General features: G+C 40.1%; 1 protein-coding gene across 1 annotated transcript in view; it reads left to right on the top strand.

Annotated features, from left to right (window-relative positions):
- The window catches only part of ADAM12 (ADAM metallopeptidase domain 12), a 1097024-nt gene that overhangs the window by 929520 nt on the left and 147873 nt on the right, over positions 1-19631 (top strand). The window contains exon 14 of the mRNA XM_082269366.1: positions 847-1042. Within this exon, the coding sequence (XP_082125492.1) occupies positions 847-1042 (196 nt within the window). The remainder of the gene's footprint in view (positions 1-846; positions 1043-19631) is intronic.

The following is a 19631-nucleotide window of genomic DNA, read 5'->3' as shown; positions in this document are numbered from 1 at the left end:
GGATAGAGGTGGAAGGGATTCTGGTCATTCTGGTGACCCCGCTAAGTTTAGCCTTTGGGGAGTTGCGTTTCTGTTTGCGTTGTCTTCCCACTCCTCATGAATATACTGCTTTGGGTCATCCCTATAGTCGCTGACTAGATGGAGCTGCGTCTGTCGATGAACAATAGAGAAAACTGGATTTTTTTAAGAACTTACCGTAAAATCCTTTTCTCTGAAGTTCATCATCAGACACAGCACCCGCCCTCTACTTCTGAGTGATGGAAGTTTTTTGTATCCTAAACACTGCTTGCAACTAAACTGCTTGATGATAGCAGGGTGTGTGGGGTTATGCATGCAGGGACAGCCCCCAAAGGTGTGGTTAAGCTTTTTTCCTGCCTAGTGCCTATTCCTGATAGGAGGAGCATAACCCTATAGTCTATAGACTAGATGGAGCTGCGTCTGTTGATGAACTTCAGAGAAAAGGATTTTACGGTAAGTTCTTACAAAAATCCAGTTTTAATGTACTTGCTAAAATGTAGTGATAGTAAAGGAATTTTATGAATAACAAAAATGTTATACATGCCTGCTCTGTGTAATGATTTTGCACAGAGCAGCCAAAATCCTCTTCTTCTTGGGTCCCCAGCCAGAGCTCTGGGCTCTGGATCATAAGACTTGCTGAACAGAAATAAAATTCCTTTCAAAGGTATATTAGTTGACATTGGCTATTGTAAACAATGCACGAGCAAGACAAATGTGCAACTGCGATAGTAAATTCTTTCCATTTTCTCAATAAGAAGGAATGTGCTAATGTGATGAGAAAAATTTCCACCTATTGAGTATTTTAATATTTATGCTTTGGCCTTACAGCTAAAGCCAGGTGGAACTCCATGCAGGGACTCAAGTAATTTCTGTGATCTACCTGAATTCTGCACTGGAAGCAGCGCGCACTGCCCGTCCAATGTCTACCTACATGACGGTCACCCTTGCTACACACTGGATGGATACTGCTACAGCGGCATGTGTCAGACCCATGAGCAGCAATGTGTCACACTCTGGGGACAAGGTAGGCTCCGTCTTTCTTGTAACAGCTGGTTTTTACACAGGAATGTTGGTTGTGTTTCAAAAATACCTGGGGCACACATGGGTATCTAAATTGTTCTGATTCCTAAGAAATACCGCTAGAAAAGTAGGTGAGGCTGTTCTTCTTTGCCCCTATTCTGCTTTGCTGTCTTCCTTTCCTTTGGTCTCTTTTCCCTTTCCTTTTGCATTCCATTAGCACCTAGGAGTTAGTGCCCTGGCCCTTATACATATAGGGGTCCCAGACTTAAGATAAAAGTACCCCCCAAAGTATCTTAGAATGCTTAGTAATCTAATGTTGTAATTAGGTGACTTAAATTAAAAAGCCAATTTATTATTTCTTTAAAAAATGCATCAATTCAAAAATACATGAACATTTCAAAAAGTATATTGTGTTTCATTGATTTACAAAGATACAACCAGTCTTAGAACCAAAGTTTAGCAAAGACTTATATTGATATATCTCAAATAATATTTGAGATAATGGCGTTACATTTGCAATATTTGAAATAATGGCATTACATTTGCAAAGTGTTCACCAGGTGTGGTTCATGTTAGGAGAAAAGTATATTGTGTTTCATTGATTTACAAAGATACAACCAGTCTTAGAACCAAAGTTTAGCAAAGACTTATAATAATATATCTCAAATAATATTTGAGATAATGGCATTACTAGATACCGGCATTACTAGATACCCAGGGTCCCTGCCCTGGGGGCCACGATCTAGCAGTGCCCCTATCTATACATATAGGAGAACAGCTTATAGCTGAAATGATCACTTTACACATTGCCACATAGGCTGTATTTATGTCATAAAGGACCATTATTTCAAGTTCTGGCCATTTCATCAGTTACCATTTCAAGCTACTTCTCTGGCCAAAAACCCAAAATGGCTGGCCGTCAAGTTTTTTTTTTTTGTTACTAAACCTGTTCTTGTTGGTTTTTGTAAGATTTTCCATTTCCAGGTGTGGTTCATGTTAGGAGAAAAGTATATTGTGTTTCATTGATTTACAAAGATACAACCAGTCTTAGAACCAAAGTTTAGCAAAGTCTTATATTAATATAGCTCAAATAATATTTGAGATAATGGTATTACTAGATACCCAAGGCCCTTGCCCTGGGTGCCAGGATCTAGCAGTGCCCCTATCTATACACATATATATACATATAGGAGAACAGCTTATAGCTAAAATGATCACTTTTCACATTGCCTTTTGTAGTTTTCAAGGGTTTCAAGCTTTGAGTATGAAGTTCAAGTGATGTATAAGTGAATATATGCGCAATATGCGAATATATGCGCAATTGTAAATAATTCAATATCAATAACAGTGGTCACAGATTTCATAGCAAGCTGTGAAAATAGTATATGATCTATCCCTCAAAAATGGTGCTTTATATAATTATTTGATCCTGCACTTGGGAACTTGATTTACATAACAAGAAAGGGAAACTCTAGGAGTTTCTGCTCAAGTCAGAGAAGGGTGTAGTGACATGCTTTAGGATATGGGATAGAAATGGTATAATGTGTAAGGAAAATGTACTGTAACCCCATTTTAATTTTCCAGTTATATTTGGGAACATAAGTGTTTTTAAGTCTGTATTCAAAACACAAGCGTGTGGACATTCTTTGGGGTTAATTTACGAATTGGTTGTTCACTTTGCAAGGGAAGTTGCAGTTTGCATTAGAATGTCCCCCATAGTTTAGTGAATGGGGTGAAATTTAATTTTGCAAAAAATACCCAGTCAGGTTTTTTTTGCCACTCTTCTTTGTAAAAACACTCCAAATCTGTCAGATTGCGAGGGCATCTCCTGTGCACAGCTCTCTTTAGATCACCCACAGATTTTCATTCTGATTCAGGGCTGGGCTCTGGCTGGGTCATTCCAAAACTTTAATCTTCTGGTGAAGTACAACTTCCCTTACAAATTGATCAGGCTGCATGCCTTTAGTTCATGGGTGTCCAACATTTTGGCTTCTCTGGGCCACATTGAGTGTAGATAAATTTTCTTGGGCCGCATATAAAATATATACTATAGTTAAGGTATATAAGTAATAAAATGCTGCTGCGCCCTTCCCGCGCTGCCGTGCCCCCCTGCACTAATTTAACACAACTAGAGGATGATCAAATGAAATGGAATCAGTATACAGAGGCTTACTTCTTCTGAGAGATAATAAAGGAACACTCTAACCACCATGAACACTTCAGTGATTTGAAGTGGTCATGGTGGTAGGAGTCAGAAACACTGCACATGCTCGCCCCCCCCCCCCTCCCCTCCAAGGCAGCCTCTGCCTACCGTTAGTTGGAAGCTGCTGTGGCCATGCCCCCGACCCAACTTCCTTCCTCCCCAGCAAAAAAAAGAATTGTCAGGGGGCAGTGGGCCGCATTGCCTGCGGTTCCAGGCCGCATGCGGCCCTCGGGCCGCAGGTTGGACATGCCTGCTTTAGTTAATCCACTCTACTGTCTTCTAACCTTGTGGGTAGAAGACCACCTACCTCTTAATTTCTAAATTAGGATAAAAATTGTGTGTTGGCCTATAAAGGCTGGTATATACACAGCCTGAACAAGGGGAATCCTAAAATATAGCAGATGTGGAGGAAAGCGAGAGAAGACAATCAAAAGTCCTGAATTTGTGTATGATATGCATAGGGATAAAGGTCAATTTATTGCATTGGACTCAGAAAGAAGAAACACTTAACTGAGTTTTGTTTTAAAGTGTAATCATACATTTTCCATGATTATTTTTATATCTTGTGGCATTATGCCTATACAGGTTCTTAAAGTGTCCAGTGTCTAGTGAGAAATATTTATTGTTGCCATAGAGATGTTGTGAAAGACAGCTTTTATCCAATGTTGGCTGCAGGGAAGATAAGTTGCGATGTTCTCTGGTCATACAGCGAATGAGCTGTATAGTAATGTGATTAATTGCACAGTGTATATACTGAGCGTTGCAGATGCAGGAAATGCTGGACAGATAAAGAATTATACAGTAGAAGGAGGGCAATGAGATTCCTGACTATTCATTATCCCAGTTGGAGTGACACAGTGTAGCATCAGGTCAGGATTGACACTGCTGGAAAACATGTTGAACTCAGGACTTCCTGTGCAGAAAACTTCCTCAGGAAATGCTGTTTGCATAATGTTTTATCTGTTATCACTGGTGCTCATTTACATTTGGTACAGCCATTGAATCATATCCCTTATAAACATGTGCTTATTTATAATTTGTGATGTAACCACAGATTATTTCCTCCAGTCTAACATAAGATCTACAGCTGTTTCCACCGAAACACTGAGGTTTATTTAGTGCATTTGATTACCCAAGGTGACCATCAGGAGGGTTTACAGTAGAACCTGAGAAACTTGCTGTGGATATGGGACATGGTGCCATGGCTCCTTTGTGTAACAAATCGCCTCGTTTTCACTTGTTCCTTGTATATTATTATGGGAGCCATCACTCACATGTTATGGTTAGGTCCTGTCTCTCCTAAATTATCTTTTGTCACAGGAGAACATACGCATATGACATCTCATCCATGGGATTCAGGGGGAGATTTCTGATTGTAAACGTATGTGTAGCATTAGAAGGGGCTACAACCCTATTTAATTTTATTATTTTTATTGTAAAATTACATGCATTTCTTGATCTTGATTTCAGAGTGCTGTGCTGCTCAGATTTTTTTATTTTTTTTTTTTATTACGGTTACTATGGTTATTATTACTATGTACTTAGTACTATGTACTTACTTAGTATTATTAATACTATGGTTATTATTATTACTATTCAAACTTTTGATGTGAGTTTGCTCTTATTAGCATGGAGCTCCTTTTTATCCATAAAGTTGCTCTATTTCTCCAGGTGAGAAGAACACAGTGAGTGGAGCATATGTACGAATACTATTCAGACTTGATATCAAGAAATATAGCTGAATCTAACTTTCTTGATACTATCCTGCTGCTAATGGGTAAAACATTTTCCTTGGCTCCTCAAAAGCAGGTCTGGGAATTCTCTGACTTTTTGGCCAGAGTCTCAAAACTCATCAGTATGATTATAGGAGCTCTGCTTCTTGTCAGAATATCTGCAGCTTTATTTCCAACCCATAATACAGGGTGCACCTTTCACCTCACTTAGGCAGTCAGCAAAGACCCTAGGCTGTATTTATGTCATAAAGGACCATTATTTCAGGTTCTGGCCATTTCATCAGTTACCACTTCAAGCTACTTTTCTGGCCAAAAACCCAGAATGGCTGGCTGTTTAAGTTTTTTTTTTTTTTTGTTACTAAACCTGTTCTTGTTGGTTTTTGCAAGATTTTCCGTTTGCAAAGTGTTCACCAGGTGTGGTTCATGTTAGGAGAAAAGAATGTTTCATCTTAGTAACACTGGTGGGAAATTCTTATTTGCAGAATAAGCTGCATGGTAGCATGGCAGGAAGCATTGCCTTTCTTTTATGATCCTCCTCTTTCTTCCAGTTCCAGTGTCTGTCTTCTTGCAGAGTCTGTGTCTTGTGGTAAAGGTTTGTCTACAATTAGCTACCTGGCCAAAACATTCAAAATTATTTGTAAGTCCGATGCATTTTGGGAAACTTCTGCCGACGCAAGTTATTGTGGTACTTTGGGAACTATTTAAAAAAACATTTCTTAAGCATTCACACAGCTGTCAAGAATAATCCCCACAATTTAATTATCACCAAGTGTACCACATCCCCAATATACAATATCCAGAACAAAAGACCAAATGTGAAAGTTTTGAAGTACAAACATGTATACCAATGTCTTCATTTTAAAAATATTTTACTGTATTAATCCCCATTAAAAGTTGTGTAACCAGGTGCTACTGGCTATGTTTTCTCATTCCCCTTTCCTGCCACCGCTGCACACAGGGACAGCAGTGGCAGCACCGGGTCTGTGTGTGAAAGCCCCCCTCCTGCTCTCTTATCAGTGTTATTCTGCCACTCTGCACCCTGAAAGATGTAGTTTGCAAGGACAAGAGTTGCTGTATTGTGTGAAACTACAGGTCCCAATGAACCATGGAACTTAGGAGGAGAGAAGGATATGTTTTTTACCATTCTGTTTGAGAAACTTTGGGGCTTTTAGGTGCCAGGAGAGAGAGATCTCTCTGTGAACATCTGTGCATTGGCTCCTGTCTACAGGGAGTCTGTCTGGTGAGATCTGGGTCCTGAGACTGTGGGTTAAGAACACTTGGTACATCACGGCATAGGTTACAATATCCACAACCAGACTGCTACCACGAGGAAGTTAGAATGCTTAGTGCTGCCCGCTACCATCAATGTTTGCCAGTAGCCATGGGGAGAATTTAAGGGGGGCTCCCTTTCACCAAGAGTATCAGCATCTGTATCCTGGGATTGATGAGAGAACTATTGGCCCGGTATTATTACTGCTGCCACTGAGTGCAGTATGCCAATTACACGTCTTATGTATTGCATTACCCTAGTTTTATGCAGTATCCCTAGCAGACTTACATTGCACCCATACTACAGTCAGGTCTATAAATATTGGGACATCAAAACAATTCTAATCTTTTTGGCTCTATAATGGAATGGAAATTAAACAAACAGGATGTGCTTTAACTGCAGACTTTCAGCTTTAATTTGAGGGTATTTACATCCAAATCAGGTGAAAGGTGTAGGAATTACAACAGTTTGTATTTGTGCCTCCCACTTTTTAAGGGACCAAAAGTAATGGGACAATTGGCTGCTCAGCTGTTCCATGGCCAGGTGTGTGTTATTCCCTCATTATCCCATTTACAAGGAGCAGATAAAGGGTCCAGAGTTAATTTCAAGTGTGCTATTTGCATTTGGAATCTGTTGCTGTCAACTCTCAATATGAGATCCAAAGAGCTGTCACTATCAGTGAAGCAAGCCATCATTAGGCTGAAAAAACAAAACAAACCCATCAGAGAGATAGCAAAAACATTAGGTGTGGCCAAATCAACTATTTGGAACATCCTTAAAAAGAAAGAACGGACCGGTGAGCTCCGCAACACCAAAAGACCCGGAAGACCACGGAAATCAACTGTGGTGGATGACCAAATAATTATTTTCCTGGTGAAGAAAACACCCTTCACAACAGTTGGCCAGATCAAGAACACTCTCCAGGAGGTAGGTGTATGTGTGTCAAAGTCAACAATCAAGAGAAGACTTCACCAGAATGAATACAGAGGGTTCACCACAAGATGTAAACCATTGGTGAGCCTCAAACACAGGAAGGCCAGATTAGAGTTTGCCAAACAACATCTAAAAAAGGCTTCACAGTTCTGGAACAACATCCTATGGACAGATGAGACCAAGTTCAACTTATACCAGAGTGATGGGAAGAGAAGAGTATGGAGAAGGAAAGGAACTGCTCATGATCCAAAGCATACCACCTCATCAGTGAAGCATGGTGGTGGTAGTGTCATGGCGTGGGCCTGTATGGGTGCCAATGGAACCGGTTCTCTTGTATTTATTGATGATGTGACTGCTGACAAATGCAGCAGGATGAATTCTGAAGTGTTTCTGGCAATATTATCTGCTCATATTCAGCCAAATGCTTCAGAACTCATTGAACGGTGCTTCACAGTGCAGATGGACAATGACCCGAAGCATACTGCGAAAGCAACCAAAGAGTTTTTTAAGGGAAAGAAGTAGAATGTTATGCAATGGCCACGTCAATCACCTGACCTGAATCCGATTGAGCATGCATTTCACTTGCTGAAGACAAAACTGAAGGGAAAATGCCCCAAGAACAAGCAGGAACTGAAGACAGTTGCAGTAGAGGCCTGGCAGAGCGTCACCAGGGATGAAACCCGGCGTCTGGTGATGTCTATGTGTTCCAGACTTCAGGCTGTAATTGACTGCAAAAGATTTGCAACCAAGTATTAAAAAGTGAAAGTTTGATTTATGATTGTTAATCTGTCCCATTACTTTTGGTCCCTTAAAAAGTGGGAGGCACATATACAAACTGTTGTAATTCCTACACAGTTCAACTGATTTGGATGTAAATACCCTCAAATTAAAGCTAAAAGTCTGCCGTTAAAGCACATCTTGTTTGTTTCCTTTCAAATCCATTGTGGTGGTGTACAGAGCCAAAGAGATTAGAATTGTGTTGATGTCCCAATATTTATGGACCTGACTGTAGTTCTATGCCTACTACTGAACTATCACTGTTGACCTGCACTTACTTTCCATCTGTTCAAGACACTACTTCACTTCTACAGCTTACATCAACTCTATGCAGTTATGTTAGGAATGTTGTAAACTGCACCAACCCTTCTTAATGGGCCCCAACAACAGCCAGCAGAAGAAACATTTTAAGGACTGCACCCATCATGTAATGTGCCCATTAACCTAGTCTCGCCACTGTTAATCTATTTCTCTTTTCTAAGCATTGGTAGAGCTTTCCAGAAAGCCTTAGGCCTAGCATAACCACAGCTAGTGCACATTGACAGTAAAGTTTCTAGTGTTTATTACACAAGTAGTATTACTGATCATTGCTGCAAAGTAGGTGGTGTTTTTACAGTTTATGCTGATCTGAATAGCAGATGTAATCTGGTATTTGGTTTGATTTCTTTGTGCTAATTACCTTGAATAGCAAAGTATATCCCTGCTGTCACAATTAACTTGATCTCTTTAGCTCTGTGAAACTGCATTGCTGCTGGGTATCCACTACTGTTGTTAGTGATTTCTTGCAATATTGTGGATTTGTATACTCAAGTCGAGTGTGTCAGAAGAGCAGAGGTCTTGAAGGAGGTTGGGGCCATGAAAGGGGGACCTAGCTAAACCAGCCGCTCATTCGGGGGTGGCATTACACATATAATAAAAATACTCTTGTATAGTATTTGTCTACACCCCTATCTACAACACACCATCAATATCTTTCTCTATATGTTCAAAAAAGTCCAGTAATACATCGAGATTTTCAAAAATTCAACTTGTGATGGCTGTGCCTATTCCTTCATTTTTCATGAGCAAGTTCACTTCTAAGTTCACATCTGTGATTGTATAACACAGTAAAAAGGCATTTACAATAAAAATATATACATACACAATCAAACATTTCCATTTTACTTGTATATGTGTAACGACATCAAAAATCGAGATATAGGTTTAAAAAATCAATATTGTCACTTGTGTGCAACCTTGTAACCTTTATGAAGGTATGCATTTTGAACTATGGAAAGGCATTCTGATTTTAGTTACTACTTTCCCTTATGGGTAATCTATATTTCTAGGTAAATTAAGAGATCTACTTAGATTTTTTTTTAGCTGAGCTAATGTCTAAAGCATTCCACAGCCATCAAGAATAATTCCCGTATATTTTCAAATATGTTGATTGCCTGTTATCGTCATAATGTGGTATTTCAGGAATTTATTTTTCAGGAAAATACTGCGTTATGGCCACTAGAGGATGTTGATGATCATAGGAAAAAAAGGATTAGGCAGATTACAGGGATTACTATTGTTGGCTAAAACAATCACACAACAAATTTTTATACATGGACCTCTTAGTGACTTTAAATGAGGCTATAACAGTCTTATATACTCTACATAAATATCTCATTAGATAATAGCAGCTTCATTAGCCTGTAAAATTCTGAAGAGAGAAGTGATACAGACATACCATATGGAACACGTTATATGAGCAGCACGTTTCTGTGTTCATCTTTGTACAAGGTGTTGATGTGTGTGTGTGTGTACAGTGCCTTGCAAAAGTATTCGGCCCCCTTGAACTTTGCAACCTTTTGCCACATTTCAGGCTTCAAACATAAAGATATAAAACTGTCATTTTTTGTGAAGAATCAACAAGAAGTGGGACACAATCATGAAGTGGAACGAAATTTATTGGATATTTCAAACTTTGTTAACAAATAAATAACTGAAAAATTGGGCGTGCAAAATTATTCAGCCCCTTTACTTTCAGTGCAGCAAACTCTCTCCAGAAGTTCAGTGAGGATCTCTGAATGATCCAATGTTGACCTAAATGACTAATAATGATAAATAGAATCCACCTGTGTGTAATCAAGTCTCTGTATAAATGCAACTGCACTGTGATAGTCTGAGGTCCGTTTAAAGCGCAGAGAGCATCATGAAGAACAAGGAACACACCAGGCAGGTCCGAGATACTGTTGTGGAGAAGTTTAAAGCTGGATTTGGATACAAAAAGATTTCCCAAGCTTTAAACGTCCCAAGGAGCACTGTGCAAGCGATAATATTGAAATGGAAGGAGTATCAGACCACTGCAAATCTACGAAGACCTGGCCTTCCCTCTAAACTTTCAGCTCATACAAGGAGAAGACTGATCAGAGATGCAGCCAAGAGGCCCATGATCACTCTGGATGAACTACAGAGATCTACAGCTGAGGTGGGAGACTGTCCATAGGACAACAATCAGTCGTATACTGCACAAATCTGGCCTTTATGGAAGAGTGGCAAGAAGAAAGCCATTTCCTAAAGATATCCATAAAAAGTGTAGTTTAAAGTTTGCCACAAGCCACCTGGGAGACACACCAAACGTGGAAGAAGGTGCTCTGGTCAGATGAAACCAAAATCGAAACTTTTTGGCAACAATGCAAAACGTTATGTTTGGCGTAAAAGCAACACAGCTCATCACCCTGAACACACCATCTCCACTGTCAAACATGGTGGTGGCATCATCATGGTTTGGGCCTGCTTTTCTTCAGCAGGGACAGGGAAGATGGTTAAAATTGATGGGAAGATGGATGGAGCCAAATACAGGACCATTCTGGAAGAAAACCTGATGGAGTCTGCAAAAGACCTGAGACTGGGACGGAGATTTGTCTTCCAACAAGACAATGATCCAAAACATAAAGCAAAATCTACAATGGAATGGTTCACAAATAAACATATCCAGGTGTTAGAATGGCCAAGTCAAAGTCCAGACCTGAATCCAATCGAGAATCTGTGGAAAGAACTGAAAACTGCAGTTCACAAACGCTCTCCATCCAACCTCACTGAGCTCGAGCTGTTTTGCAAGGAGGAATGGGCAAAAATTTGAGTCTCTTGATGTGCAAAACTGATAGAGACATACCCCAAGCGACTTACAGCTGTAATCGCAGCAAAAGGTGGCGCTACAAAGTATTAACTTAAGGGGACTGAATAATTTTGCACGCCCAATTTTTCAGTTTTTTATTTGTTAAAAAAGTTTGAAATATCCAATAAATTTCGTTCCACTTCATGATTGTCTCCCACTTGTTGATTCTTCACAGAAAATTACAGTTTTATATCTTTGTTTGAAGCCTAAAATGTGGCAAAAGGTTGCAAAGTTCAAGGGGGCCGAATACTTTTGCAAGGCACTGTATATTAAATATTACATATATGTGGAAAAAAATGAAAGCTTGCTAATCCAGAATGAGTGGGTTAACTGAGAATAGAGTGGCTCTGCCCTTCTATTGCATGCGTACATGTACAGATGACTCATTTTACCTGAAGTCCAAATTTCTAAGTTTTACAACCTTACACAGAACTATGATCCTTTTCGTTATTGCTATAATAAGAGCTGCAACATGAATGCCTTCTCTGTCTGTTGACCATGTATGGACTAATCAACTCTTCTTCAAATTACATAAAACCAGTGACTAAGCAGGTTTTCTCATAGCTTTTTCATATCTGAGGCCTTAGGGGCCAGCAAGTCACACAATAAGATAATATCACTCATTCCAAGTGGGCATTCTGACACATAGGAGTCACCTAGTCTGTCTGCTCCGTCTGTAACCAGAAAATATGAATCAGCCTGCAGAGTCCCAAAGTTTACAAATGACTTTAGTGTTCGGATCCGAAATAAAATCTTTAATGTTTCTTTAAACAGCAGCTCCAGGCAACAAGTAAAATTAAGCAGTAAATTGCTCTTGCATTTCAGGAGACTTTACAATCATCTACAAAACACTACCAGATTTCTTTTCTGTAGTATTTTCCAGCTCAAATCGGCAGTCTTCTTACAGTGCTACTGAGCAGCATTCCAGCCTTCTCCCACATCCCTATGCTGTACATAACCTCGAAGAGGGTGTGCTGGGAATTCAGCTGTATTTGGCCTTAATTTCATTAGGTGCATACTCAGACAATAAGGATGGCAGCATCCTAGACTCTTTGTAAGTGGAACATCAAGATGCAAAATGTGAATGCCAGATCGAAGTCAATCAGTAGTGTCCTCTGTGTGAATTTAAAGCAAAGTTTGATGTATTATTGGGGTGCACATAACTTGGACCCTTTCACAGTCATTTAGCCTTAGATTGGGGCAGGATGGCGATGGGTTAAGGAGAGAGGCTAATAGCAGCACCATGCTAAAATGGGAGCAGAGCCCTAATAGAGGCCACATTAGGCTCTGCAGTCAAACATGGGGCTAACAGTGCTCTTGTTTGTTAGTGACAGCCCTGGAGGGGATTAAATGATAGTAAAATTGTCCTCCAAAGAAACTGTATTGACTTGATAATACAGAGGCAAAAAAATGTCATCCCTGATGTTAGCTAGGCTAAAAACAAACAACTGTTACAATATGTGGGCAACAATTGGCCAATTCTGACAATTTTTAGCAATAACAGGGACAATCAGAATGACATACTCTGTAAATATCAGTCCTGGTAAATATCCCCAACAGTGACCAATACAGATCTTCATGTTCCCAGCAGTGACCTGTACGAGGATGATGGGAGGCCCAGCTGGCTGCATTCTAGCACCCAATGGCAATGGATCACCCAAAGGCAAATCCAGCTGTCACTGCTTGACAAAGAGGGAGTGGAACAGGGAAATTGGATGGCAGAGGTACAGTGCCATATCAGATGGAAAAGAGGACAGCCCTGAGTCAGGTTTTGATTACAAAGATTTTAGCTGCCAAATTTGTGAGCCAGTAATTCAACAAAAAAAAGGTCATTTTATGGGTGTCAGGCCCTTGCCACAGATAGGATAGAGGAGAGTGATTGGGACTTTCAAAGCACATGAAGAACTGAATAACTACAATCAATACCAACTCATAAAATTCAAAGTCTATTGATTAAACCATTAAAACAAAGTGATAGCCAACTAATCAAGAAAGATATACGAGGGGCTTTCAAGTCAAACCTGGAATTTTAATTTTACAGGAAGAAAAAGGGATGCTAGCATGGCGGTACTGCACGAAGTAGTAAGTGGCAAGTACAGTATCTCACAAAAGTGAGTAAACCCCTCACATTTTTTAAAATATTTTATTATATCTTTTCATGTGACAACACTGAAGAAATGACACTTTGCTACAATGTAAAGTAGTGAGTGTACAGCTTGTATAACAGTGTAAATTTGCTGTCCCCTCAAAATAACACACAGCCATTAATGTCTAAACTGCTGGCAACAAAAGTGAGTACACCCCTAAGTGGAAATTTCCAAATTGGGCCCAAAGTGTCAATATTTTGTGTGGCCATCATTATTTTCCAGAACTGCCTGAACCCTCTTGAGCATGGAGTTCACCAGAGCTTCACAGATTGCCGCTGGAGTCCTTTTTCACTCGTCCATGACAACATCACATAGCTGGTGGATGTTAGAAACCTTGCGCTCATCCACCTTCCGTTTGAGGATGCTTGGCCAGTCCATCACCTTTACCCTCAGCTTTTTAGCAAGGCAGTGGTTGTCTTGGAGTCGTTATCATGTTGAAATACTGCCTTGCGACCCAGTCTCCGAAGGGAGGGGATGATGCTCTGCTTCAGTATGTCACAGAACATGTTAGCATTCATGGTACTCTCAATGAACTGTAGCTCCCCAGTGCCAGCAGCAGCATTTATGCAGCCCCAGACCATGACACTCCCACCACCATGCTTGACTGGAGGCAAGTAACACTTGTCTTTGTACTCCTCACTTGGTTTCCACCACACACGCTTGGCACCATGTGAACCAAATAAGTTTATCTTGGTCTCATCAGACCACAGGGCATGGTTCCAGTAATCCATGTCCTTAGTCTGCTTGTCTTTAGCAAATTGTTTGGGGGCTTTCTTATGCATCATCTTCTGGGCTTCCTTCTGAGATGACAGCCATGCAGACTAATTTGATGCAGTGTGCGGTGTATGGTCTGAGCACTGACAGGCTGACCTCCCACCCCTTCAACCTCTGCAGCAATGGTGGCAGCACTCATACGTCTGTTTCCCAAAGACAACCTCTGGATATGAGGCTGAGCACGTGCACTCAACTTCTTTGGTCGACCATGGCGAGGCCTGTTCTGAGTGGAACATGTCCTGCTAAACCGCTGTATGGTCTTGGCCACAGTACTGCAGCTCAGTATCAGGGTCTTGGAAATCTTCTTATAGCCTAAGTGATCTTTATGTAGAGAAACAATTCTTTTTTTCAGATCCTCAGAGAGTTCTTTGCCATTAGGGTGCCATGTTGAACTTCAAGTGATTAGTATGAGAGAGTGAGAGCAATAACACCAAATTTAACACACCTGCTCCCCAGTCACACCTGGGGATAAAAAAGGAAACAGTTAGAGCGCCTCTAAGGGCAGTCGTTTAATAAGTACAATGCGCACAATAGTAAACTCATATTGAAAATGAAGTAAAAGCTCATCTGATGGGACAAGGTCTGATGGTGATCGTGGTGCGATGTAGCCAAAAACCAAGACTGCAGGACCAAGAAGTCAATGGGAGACCGGGAGGGTGCCGGCACTCAGACTTCCGGGTAGCTTGGCACTTGACAAAAAGAGCACGCATGCCCTGTGCGGCCATCGCGCATGCTCTGAAACGCGTTGTGTTCCTCTTCCGCTCTTCGGTGACGTCACATGCCCTGATGCTGCGGTTCAAGCCTCTCCCTGATGCCAAGCTACCCGGAAGACTCTGAGTGCCATTGGACCTTGTCCCATCAGATGAGCTTTTACTTCATTTTCAATGTGAGTTTACTATTGTGCGCATTGTACTTATAAAACTACTGCACTTAGAGGCTCTCTTCCTGTTTCCTTTTTTACCCTCCTACACAGAGTTGACTTCACTCTTCTGAAGAGCTTTGCCCTTTGTTGCTGACCCACCATCAGCCCACTTGGACCTCTTTTATGGACCCTTGTTTATGGACTCTTGATGTTGTATATGTATACATGCTTTTAACCTGTCCCATTTCGCCCATATACCTGGAGCACCAATGTTATCTGTGTTTGTCTTCCCATTGAGAAGGTTTTTTGGGTATGAAGGCGTAAAACCTGCGGATATCTACATAAAACTTCAAGCACTGTATGTGATGAGACACTCAGCCGCAGTAAGACATTTGGTTTAAACCTTTCAAAGATGGCCGTACGTCCCTTAGTGACAATCCCCGGCTGTGGTGGTTCCAAGCCCACAACAGTCATTCCTATGAATATTCAGCACGTGGAAAGCCTGAATCTGGATAATCGAAGCATAACCTGCCATGAAATCGCACAAGAGACTAATCTTTCTGTGGGAACGGTGAACACAATCATTCAGAAACATTTGCATTTTCAAAACATTAGCATATGCTGGGTACCAAGACAGCTTTACTGCATTGAAGCAGCGTTTGGAAAGGGAAGGCCAGGATATTCATCACTACCAAAAACATTTTGAATAATTGTGTCTGCAGGTAAAGTGATGACAAGTGTTTTCTGGGACAAACGTGGCATTATTCATGTCGATTTTTTACCCCATGGTGTCACTATCAACCGTGAATGATACTGTCGTATACTGAGTAAAGTGCATATGCTGCTGCAGAAAAAACGGCCTAGTTTGATCACTAAGGGCATCCTGTTTCTCCAGGACAACGCACAAGCACATAATGCTCACTGCAATAAATGCACATTACAGCAACTCAGCTGGGAGGTATTGCCACATCCCCCTTACAGCCCAGACCTTGCTTTGAGTGATTTTCACCTGTTTGGACCCTTAAAAGAGTTCCTTGGAGGCCAGCATTGATTTCCACCTGTTTGGACCCTTAAAAGAATTCCTTGGAGGTCAGCATCTCAGAACTGATGACAAAATTAAGCAAGCTGTCGTAGGATGGTTCAGGCGTACTGAAAAATCATTCTATGCCAAAACTTTCCAGGCGTTAGTTAAACACTGGGATAAGTATATAAATGTAGCAGGGGAGTATGTCAAAAATAAATGCAGTTTCCACAATTCTTTTATTATATAGATTCAAAAGTCCCGGTTTGACTTGAAGGCACCTTGTACATTACACGCTATTAAATAGCATATCACTGATATAACACTCCTATTCCCACATGTTACAATAATTATATCAGATCTTGCTGTTGAAAAACTATTTAAAAAAATGTTTTAAATATGATTCTTCCTCTTTGGGTGGAGTAGCAATTGATATAAGGGTTGCAAAGTGATACAAAATCAGCCAAGTTTGGAAACATAGATCCACCAGATTTAAGAACAAGGTTTGTTGAAGATACATCCCAATGAGCATAGATGGCAACAGTATTGTGTGCAAGTCAATCAGATCATGGAATTAGGAGATCCAATGACAGTTTGAATCTGATAACTCCATGATCTGGTCAATCTGCACACAATATCTCCAGCAATTATTGTGCTCGCTCCTATATTTGGTGAACTTTGCTGAGACCTAGTGGGTACTCTGTGGATGTGTGGATTTATGTTTTTTGCAACCCTTATATGAATTGGTACTCCATTCCCTGAGGAAGATTCATGTTTGAAACGCATTGGTCACCCCACAAGGACTTAGTTACTCAACAGGAAGATCTGATATGATTGTTGTAACATGTGGAAATAGGAGTGGTATACCAGTGATTTGCTATGTACTAGGGTGCAATATGTATCTTTATGATCACTTTTTTTTTAATATGATTTAATTTAAAAAAAATTGAATTTTATGAGTCATATTTGGTTGTAGTTATTCAGTTCTTCATGTGCTTTGAAATCCATATTCACTCTCCACTGTCATATTTGTCTGTATAGGGATGCTGACGCATAGCAGCATTAAATAATCTTTTCCAATATTGGTCCTTACTACGGGTTTCTCTATTTTTTTAAAGTGCAATTCTCACTTCTGTAATGTCTGTGGCAAGAGCTTATAATTGTAATTTCACTTTTTCTGAGGAAAAAAAAACTGTCCAGGCCAATCATATACATATAAGGGTTGATTTAGTAAAACAGGAGAGTGCAAAATCTGATGCAGATTTGCATGGAAACCAATCAGCGTGCAGGTTTTTTTGTCATAGCTTAATTGAACGAGCTGAAGTTGGAAGCTGATTGGCTACCATTCACAGCTGTACATGATTTTTCACTCTTCAGTTTTAGTAAATCAACTCAATAGTGATTTTAGCTGATTTAGTTGCCTTACCAGTCTCAACTCTTGGTGAAACTGACACCTGGCTTCCAGTCGCTTCCTACTTTTATCTTGACTGCTATTTGGGTGGGTCTGTCTGCTTTGATCACATTATTAGTCCTATTGTTATTAAAGAGCAGAATTGCTGGGAAATGTCAATGACCTGAATTGGAAATATAGTAACACTTCTGTGTTGCTGTGGTTACAGAGCAGAAACATTTGATTTTTTTATTTGCATTTTCAGAGAATCAGACAGCTTTAGTTTGTCATGGGAAAGAAAATTCTAAATAAAAATACATTACAAAATGGCTTGTTGAGCATTTATTTATGATGTTTCAATCATTTAGCAAAACATGGTTGTTTCCCTTTCACGAGCCGGTGTCTGAGTCGACCTGTTTGTGTCCACCCAAATCTCAAATAGCAGTGCCAGGTAGATTTGTGTTTTGAAAATAGTTGAGAAAAGTTGTGTATGAGATCGGGCTTGGGTTTCTGGTCTGCACATAGCGTGTAAGTGATGAAGCTCAGGTTTCCATAAGGCTGCTTTCACACCTATACAGTGTGGTCAAACCCATAGGGTTCTATTAGGTCCTGCGGTTTTGGTACGCTTTTTGAAAGTGCACAAAAAAATACAATATGCAAGAGTTTTTGTGTTTTTTTGTTTTTCAGTGAGTGCACTGAAACTGCAGGACTTACTGTAACACAGCTCTATGAAAAAGCGTAGCTAACTCACACCAAACCCATGAGCACACTGTGCTGCTCCCACGGTGTAATCAAACTATACCACATCAGTCTGAAAGCAGCCTAAAAGATGATCATTTAACCACCCATAGTCTCAACGCATAAAAAGAATAGTTATTGTTCAATTTTCGATTTTTTAAATTTCTCTTACAATGCTTTTTATTGTTTTTCCATAAATAACATAACAAGGTACAATATCTTAAGTTACATTCTCATCAGAAAACAAGATCTTTGTCAATAAACTGTCAATACTGTTCTCATGTATGCAACACATCTGTACCAAACATCAAATGCCTGAGGAAGGGGTCTTGCATAGCCCTGAAACATTGCACCTTTTTGCTGTGATGTGATTGCCTTAGTAAACGTTCCGATGTTATCTTGGAAATCTGTGGAGTGCTAGCGATATATGCTTTGCCTTATGATGTTACCAGTTTTCAGCTGGTATTTGCCACAGCACCCATTCTCTCCTTGCCTTTTGCAGAAATGTGTACGATGGTAATATTGCACATTTGTACCAAAAAGTTCCATGGATGTCCACTTGCATCTTGACATTGTGGCATTAAAACGCTAGTGCTACTGTTTTTTTACTATTATTATATGATCAGTTTTTTTTTACAACCTCCTGAGGTTGCTAACAAGCAAATCTGTGTGGCTGGGCTGTAGAAATCTGTTCTATCCAAAGTAAACCATAACTAGATAGCATTTAGCTTGCTATATCATAAACCATTTCACATGTACAAGCTGTGTTTCTCCATGTTATCTCTCAATTTAGCCACTAAGCAGCAAGCTTAGTGGAAGAATTAAAAGTTAACATGGAGAAAGGCAGCTTGTACATGGGAATAATTGTGAACTGGGTTGTTTCTACCAGTTTGAAAGCAATACTCAAAGTATTAAGAGTCAACAAGGTGCAGTATATTTCACCTATGTTATCTCAAACTATTGTCCACATTTTTTTCTTTTTCTTTAAAGCGGAGTTCCAGCATATTATTTCTTTTTTTTAAACACCCCCACCATGTTGTTTGCACCTAATCCTATATCAAATCACATTAATACCTAATGTAGGTTTTTAAATGTTATTTATTTAAAAACTGTACTTAGCAGTCCTCCCCAAGCATGTTCCCATCTGGAGTGTGGGCAGACAAGGCCCACTGGTATGTCCTTCCAGGATATGGTGCTGCTGGCACACCCAGCATGCACCTCCCGATCGAGCACGTGCGCACAAGTGTCAGTGGCGCATTGACTCCTGTGATTGATGGCAATTGATGACAATTATATTCCAGGAGTCAATAAGCAGCCACACATGACTTACCACAGCGAGTTACTGCAGAAGAAGCGGATTACAAAAAAAAGTATTTGCACTGCTGGTTAAAAAAAAAAAAAAAACGCAATGAGATTACAATGATCATGAATGTGGTAGGGGGGGGGGGGGGTAAAATAACTGAAAAGCTGTATGAGAAAAGGATAGAGAGTTGTTACCTTTTAACAAAAAAAGTGACTGAACAAGGAGCTTCATAGCAGGATTACCAGGCATTATTTTAATGAAGGTTGTAGAATTTAAAATATGCTAATTTGATTT

Source organism: Pelophylax lessonae, assembly GCF_965119305.1.
Source record: "Pelophylax lessonae genome assembly, chromosome: 9".
NCBI classification, from domain to species: Eukaryota; Metazoa; Chordata; class Amphibia; order Anura; family Ranidae; genus Pelophylax; species Pelophylax lessonae.
The sequence above is the reverse complement of the archived record's forward strand: the minus strand, read 5'-3'. Positions and strand labels throughout refer to the sequence as shown.